The sequence below is a fragment of the Rhincodon typus genome, chromosome 13 (assembly GCF_021869965.1).
Source record: "Rhincodon typus isolate 14 chromosome 13, sRhiTyp1.1, whole genome shotgun sequence".
Taxonomy (NCBI): domain Eukaryota; kingdom Metazoa; phylum Chordata; class Chondrichthyes; order Orectolobiformes; family Rhincodontidae; genus Rhincodon; species Rhincodon typus.
In genome coordinates this window covers 11791707-11799818 of record NC_063344.1, presented here as the reverse complement: position 1 = coordinate 11799818, position 8112 = coordinate 11791707, and the positions used below count along the sequence as shown (strand labels likewise).

General features: G+C 44.9%; 1 protein-coding gene across 1 annotated transcript in view; it reads left to right on the top strand.

The window, feature by feature from the left end:
- igsf10 (immunoglobulin superfamily, member 10) overlaps positions 1-5086 on the top strand; it is a 34163-nt gene extending 29077 nt beyond the window's left edge. The window contains exon 7 of the mRNA XM_048604745.1: positions 2702-5086. Coding sequence (XP_048460702.1) covers positions 2702-4610 — 1909 coding nt within the window. The 3' untranslated portion in view covers positions 4611-5086. The remainder of the gene's footprint in view (positions 1-2701) is intronic.
- The last annotated feature ends 3026 nt before the right edge of the window (positions 5087-8112 follow it).

Here is an 8112-nt window from a genome sequence, read left to right as displayed (position 1 = left end):
ACACACACAAAGACACACACACAGACAGAGACACACACAGACACATACATACACATACACACATACAAACACAAACACACACAGACACAGACACACACATACACACAGACACATACATACACATACACACACAGACAGAGACACACACAGAGACACATACATACACATATGCACACACACACACAGACACATACATACACATACACACACATACACACACACAGACACACACATACACACACACACACACACACACACACACACATACACACACACATAAACACACACACACATATACAAAACTGGAAATCTGAAATGTGTACAGAAATGCTGGAAATACTCTACAACTGATATCGAGTATAGGCAGCATTTCCTGCTTAGAATCACATTCTGTTCTTTTAGTCTGACCTTTATTAGTAATTCACAGGACATGGGCTTTAATGGCTAAGCCAGTGTTTATTAGCCATCCCTAATTGCCCTCAAGAAGCTACCTTCTGAACCATCACAGTCCTTGGGGATGTACACATGTACATCCACAGTGCTGTTAGGGAGGGAGTTCCAGGATTTACACCCCAACACAGTGAAGGACCAACAAAATAGTTTCAAATCAGGCTGACGTGTGACTTGGAGGGGAACTTGTAGGTATGAAACCATGATAAGAGCCATAAAGATACATTTAAATTCCACCAAAATTCAGAATCAGTGTTTGGATAGAAAGGCCATATTTTCTTCTGTAAATAATACAATAAATCACCATTGGTCAATTTTTCCTTAACCCAGAGTTACAGGAATGGTTTTATCATTTAGAACTACAAGATCTGTTAAGCAATTAAAACCATTTTTTAAAAATATATATACTTAATAGACTGGAATATTTATCTATTCAGTGAGAAAAGCATCAAGTACTTGGGTATCTTCAAGTTCATTTTTTTATTCTTTCCACCCTGTCCCTGTAACCTACTCTAGCTTACAACAATCCGAGACTTCCCGTTTTGGCTTCACATGTCCCTTACTCTGAAACTACCCCTTAAACTCTCATCTTCTCTATACCTCTTTCCTCCTTTTAGGACATACTTCCCAATAATTCTGAAGACATCCATCCTAATCACTTCTAGGATCCGGAACGTTCCATTTTACACGATCGTACTCCTCTGAAGTTGCCTTGAGCTGGTTTACTGCCTTCATGTTCATAGAATCCCTACTGTGTGAAAGCAGGTCATTTGGCCCATCAAGGCTACACCAACCCTTTGAAGAGCATCCCACTCCCATACCCTAACCCCATATTTCCCATGGCTAACCCATCCAACCTGCATGGCCCTGGTCACTGTGGACGATTTAGCATGGCCAATCCACTTAACCTGCACAAGTTTGGAATGTGGGAGGAAACCAGAACGTCCAGAGGAAACCCACACAGTCACAGGGAGAATGTACAATCTCCACACAGACAGTTGCATGAGGGTGGAATCGAATGCAAGTCTCTGTACTCTGAGGCAGCAGTGCTAACCGCTAAGCTACTGTGCTACCCAACATGTCGATGGTGCCAAATCTTTGCAAGTTTCTGTTACTGTCCAGGCCTTTTATTTAACATTTATTTACCCATTCTCCTTTCGAAATTTCACCCTTCTGCTGGGCAGAACATTACATTTCCCCACTGCCAGATTTGCAGATGGGAGAGTAGTTTTTTTTTAATCCCAACCATCAAAGTGGGAACTTGCAGTTTGCCTATAAAATCAAACAATGTTTCATGAGTAACCTTGATCACTTCAAAGCTTTCATTAAATGAACCAAATACACCAGAATGTATCCATTAATGTCTGTGGAGTATGTTTGAGGGAAAATACTCATCCTGTCCCAGCGTATCCAGAAGCTGCATTGGGTAATCTTACTCATTCAGTGTGATCAGTTTAGTAAATCTGTTTTCTGTTGTGTAGTCATTAGAATCCACAAATTGCCCTTCATCAAACTGAACAGTCAATGTGGATTTCCACACTGATGTGAGGGGAAATGGGTAAAATTCCTTGCCCCCACCCGGCTTTCCCACAGCTCTTCCAAACTCTCCTTAACTTTAAAGTAGGATGGGCCCAGTTTGGATTGCCCACCTTTACCCAAATTGAAACCCTTCATTTGACAGACAAGGCTCATTTAAGGGTGGTGTACTACCGAGGCTCTGTTAAAGGCAGAGGGGAGGGTCCCAGGGGCAAGCAGGATGTGGTACCCCATTGAACAGCCTCCTTTTCTGCATTGGGTACCCCCTCCCTCCCTTCCATCCTCCTGTCACTCCCCGCTTCACATTCTCCCACAAGTTCTGCACCCTGGTCGCGCACTTTCCCCTTCCCTGTCCTAGCGTCGCTATCAAGGCCCATATCCAGACTCTGTATCTGACCTCCCTTCCTTGCTGTGTCGATGTCAACACCTTCCAGGGAATGGCCATCCCCCCCCCCTCATCTAGGTAAGAGGAAGAATTCCCTTCTCCAGCCATTTAGCCCAACTTTAGCCCAACTTGAAGAAGCAAGTGACTATGGGGCAGATGGGTCTGGGGTTCCCCATGACTCTTTGGGTGATGGTGCAGAAAAGGCCACCATCTGAAAAATCCCATTCCCTGCCCCACACCCAACCCCCCACCAACCTCTCGCAGCCTCTGATTGGATTACCTTCCTTCCATCCCCATGAGTAACAGGACGGTCCTCTCTTTCCCTTTCAGAATGGCGAGCCGCGTCCTGGTCTGGCCCAACGGGACCCTGACGATCGAATCGATCACAGATCGAGACGCCGGAATCTACCTGTGCATCGCCCGAAACAAGGAGGGCGACGACATGAGGTCACTGAACATCGATGTGTCCATGAAGCCAGCGCTGATCGAGCGCAAACAGTCCGTTCACAAACACGTCTCGTATGGCTCTGACCTCCAAGTCGACTGCAAGGCCTCTGGCTTCCCCAAGCCTGAGATCTCCTGGAGCTTGCCCGATGGGACAATGGTCAACAACGTGCTGCAGGAGGATGACAGCGGCAGGAGGATCCGCAGGTACATTGTGTTCGGTAACGGGACTCTCTACTACAATAAAGTGGGGTTGGCCGAGGAAGGCAATTACACGTGCTATGCTCAAAACACTCTTGGCAAGGACGAGATGAAAGTACACGTGACTGTGGTGACCATGGCACCACGTATAAAGAAACCATACAACAGATCCCTAAAGGTTACCAGTGGAGGCAATGCAATGTTTCATTGCCAGGCTGTGGGAAAGCCGCTGCCAAGGATACTATGGATGCTCCCCACAAATGAGATTATATCGTTTTCCAAGAATCGGTATCATCTGCACTCCAATGGTTCGCTGCTGATCAAAAACGCCCGTCTCTCGGATGCTGGGGAGTACATGTGCATTGCTCGCAATCCTGGGGGTGACGATACAGACCTTTTCCGTTTGGATGTGGCATCAAAGCCACCGCTAATAAACGGCTTGCCCAGGAATAAGACGGTCATCAAGGACTACGCAGTGAGGCACAGCCGGAAACAGATCGACTGCAGGGTCGAGGGAGTCCCCAAGCCCTACATCACCTGGATCATGCCGGATAACATCATGTTGAACGCTCCGTACTACGGGAGCAGGATTGTCGTCCACCAGAATGGCACTTTGGAAATCCGCAACGTCAGGGTTTCGGACAACGCCGAGTTCATCTGTGTGGCCCGGAACGACGCTGGCGAAGCCATGCTGGTGGTCAACCTGGAGGTGACCCGGAGACTACGGAGGCCTGTCTTCAGGAATCCATTCAACAAGAAGATCGTCGCAAGTGCCGAGCGGCCCACCATCCTGAACTGCTCAGCAGACGGCTATCCACCTCCAGAAATTATTTGGATCCTTCCCAATGGAACACGGTTCACCGGTTCACACAAGGCAGCCCACTACCAAATCAACAGCGACGGCACCTTTCTGATTCACGGCCCTAATGCCAAGGATGCGGGCAAATACCGGTGTGCAGCCAAAAACACAATTGGATACATCGAGAAACTGATTATCCTGGAGGTGGGTCAGAAACCCATCATTCACACCCGGCCTCTGGGATTAATACGCAGCATGAGCGGGGATACTTTATACCTTCACTGTTCTGCCAATGGTAGACCAACGCCAAAAATTGTCTGGACTGTGCCCAGTGGCTACATCCTCAACAGGCCGCAAATAAATCCTCGGTATATCCTGTTTGAAAATGGGACTTTGGTTGTTAGGGAAATGAGCATCCGTGACAGGGGCAACTATATTTGCAAAGCGTACAACAACGCAGGCGACGACTCCAGCGTAACATCAGTGATTGTTATAGCCTACCCACCTCGCATCGCCAACGGACCCCCCAAATCGGTTCAGGCCTTCGCCGGCAGAGCTGTCCAACTCAACTGCATGGCAATTGGCATCCCCAGGCCAGAGATTGTGTGGGAGCTGCCAAACCACAGGGTGCTTTCCACATTCAGCAAGGGCCAGCCGACCAGCAGTGAGCTCCTGCACCCACAGGGAACACTGGTGATCCAAAAGCTATCGGCAAAGGATTCAGGGACATACAAATGCACAGCCAAGAGCCAACTAGGCAGTGACTCCCGACTGACATATATTCAGGTCATATGAAGCGACTGCTCTTCATAAATACATCTCTATATTCTTATATTCATTTTTGAATATATATATTTCCTATATATATCTATGTATTTTTTACAGAGATTACTATTATACTTTGATGTTCACAGTTAAGTCTATGGACTGATTCTTTTCAGTCAAGAAGGAAATATTTTGTTTCCCTGAATAAAGAGATCTACGAAACAACGCCTACACATGTTTGGGTGGGAGGGGTGAAAATTTAAAGTAATGTGTTTATCAGAAAACTGTTGAGATTGAAAGAAACTCTGCTTTTACAGCTGTCCCGGTCTTACCCTCCATTGAGAGCAACATTGGTGTAAAAATCAATGATCCAGCTGATCCCATTGGATTCCAGTCAGGATGTTGGCAAAACATTGGCCCTTATTTCAAGGGGTTTGGAATATAAGAGTAAGGAAGTCTCACTGCAACAGTACAAAGTGCTGATGAGACCACATCTGGAGTACTGTGAACAGTTTTGGTCCCCTTATTTAAGGAAAGATATCACTGTAGTTGGAGGCAGTTCAGAGTAGGTTCACTGAAATGATCCCTGGTATGGAGGGATTGTCTTTTGAGCAAAGGCACAACAGGTGGCACTCCACTCACTGGAGTTTAGAAGAATGAGGGTTGATCCTAGTGAAAATAAGGGTCTTGATAGGGTAAAGTCAAGTCTGGGAGGATGTTTCCCCTCGTGGGAGAGTCTAGGACCAGAGGGCACAGTCTCAGAATAAAGGGGCGACAATTTAAGACAGAGATGAGAAGGACTTTGTTTTCTCAGAGGGTTGTGAATCTTTGGAACTCCTTGCCACAGAGAGCTGTGGGGTCAGAGTCCTTGTGTATATTTAAGGCTGAGATAGATGGATTCTTGATCAGTAGGGGCATCAAGGGAGAAAGGGAAAAGGCAGAAAAGTGGACATGAGGAATGTCAGATCAGCCAATGACCCTTTTGAATCAAAGAGCAGGCTCGAAGGCCAAATGGCCTGCTCCTGTTCCTATTTCTTATGATCTTTGGTGAGTTATATTAAAATTTCTCCCTTGACCTGAAACTGCATAGCGAATCCCTCCTCAGATCATTAAATGAAACAACACCTTTTCAAAGTTAAGTAAAGTTGGTTATCAGTGAGTGCATTAATTTCACAACACATTTATTACTCCATCTGAAAAATACACAGGCTTCCAAGTTTTAGAGACTGGTGCTATCATATGGACTGAAGTATTTCATACAATACTTTATTCTGTGCTGCTTTGACATTTGACACTGAATTCTTGACCTGCAGAACATAGTTGTATCCTGTTGGTTTAATCAATAGGGCAGAGTTCAACATCAATGACATATTAACACTCTTTTCATATCTCACACAGGAAAAAAGAATTCTCTCTATGACCTGCTGTCACAGTATAGTTAATTTGCTTTTTCCCATCATTTATCACATAACATTATAAATCAAAGATTACCAAAGGAGAGGTGTAATATAATGATCTTTTTTAATTTTCAAAAAAGGGTAATAAAAGTTTTTGTAAAGAAAATACATTTAGTATATTGTCTAGTGTTGTGATTATAGGACACAGTCTGCGTTGATGTCGAAATTATGTTACAGGTGCCTATTCTCTCCCTTTCTGGATTCTCTCCGACATGCACAATCTCAAAATGCTTCTACAAAGTGGATCCTTCAGTAGACAAATTTGCCATCGAGTTACTGATATCACAAATGATTTTGTTTTTAATGTTGAGGTAGCTTCCAGCTGCCTATGCAAGGCACATTTGATAAAAGAGCCTGTTGTGTCAGATCACACCACAGTGCGATAAATTACAGCAAACTATAAAATATATCGTCGTCTTGCTGGTTTCCAAATTGACTGCCGCTCAAAATGGTGGTGGATTCATGTTTGGCTGTTGAAAAGAACAATATCTAAAATGATTAATGGATGCCCTGTCCCACACGGTGTTTCTGAATATCGAAATACTACACAAACAAAAGCTGATGACATAGGGATTGCCAGATAGAAACAAGTATACCCCATTGATGCCAATGAATCAGATGACTATTTCCCTTGCATTTTTCTGCCATTTTGACACACAGTGGCGGAACGAAGTAAAGTCGACACTGCACCATAGGGCTGCTCTCTCATAGGGAGAGACGAATGGTTGTGATTCAACCTGACGGTCACCACACCTCAGGTCAGCAGCAAAGTTATGAAGATGGGACCCTAATGTTCACATCAGCAAGTACGGGAATTGAACCCGCACTGTTGGCATCACTCTGCATCGCAAAGTAGGATAAAGGCTGGAAGTAATCTGAATTCATGAATGGAATTTGGAGATGATGAGGAAAATGAGGAAGTCTTCTGTCGCATTTTGTTCATTTTAATGTGCACTTGGTTTCTACTGGATTTAGAATTTCCATTGCAGCGAGTAACTCACCTCCTAACCCCCGAAAGCCTGTCCACCATCTACAAGGCACAAGTTCAGGAGTGTGATGGAATACTCCCCACTTGCTTGGATGAGTGCAGTCCCAACAACACCCAAGAAGCTTGACACTATCCAAACCAAAGCAGCCCGCTTGATTGGCACCACATCCACAAACATCCACTCCCTCCACCACCAACACTCAGTAGCAGCAGTGTTTACCATCTGCAGATGCACTGCAGAAATTCACCGAGACATTTTAGGCAACAGCTTCCCAATCCATGACTACTTGCACCTCAAAGGGCAAGAGTAGCAGTTACAGGGGAACATCATCATCATCTGCAAGTTCCCATCCAAACCATTTACTATCTTGGTTTGGAAATATGTCACCCATTCCTTCAATGTCTTTGGGTCAAAATCCTGGAATTTCCTCCTGGACAGTTTTGTGGGTGTACCCACAAGAAATGGACTGCAGTGGTTCAAGAAGGTAACTCATCAACACATTCTCAAGAGAAACTAGGGGTAGTCAATAAATGACAGCCCGGCCCCTGACGTCACACCATGAATTTTTAGAAAATGGACTGCCTGCATACGTATTTGAAATGGGTTGAAAATACACAGTTCAACCTTGATCCATAACAAGAGTGGGATCTGTTCATCCCTGGGATTGAATTTTTGTTTTTTTGTCTTTATTCATTCACAGGATGAAGGTGTTGCTGGTTTGGCAGCATTTATTCCCCATCCCTAATTGTCCAGAGGGCAGTTATGTATCAACCACATTGCTGTGGGTCTAGAGTCACATTAGGCCAGACCAGGTAACAATGGCAGTTTCCTTCCCTAAAGGACATTAGTGAGCCAGATGGGTTTTTCCAACAATCGGCAATGGATTCACGGTCATCATTAGACTCTTAATTCCAGACATTTATTGAGTTCAAATTTCACCATCTGCCATGGCAGGATTTGAACCCAAATCCTCAGAACATCACCTGGGTCTCTGGATTAACAGTCCAGCAATAATACTACTGGGCCATCGCCTCCCCTACAATGTTACTACAGCACTAAGTCATAGATTGTTACTGCACAGAAGAC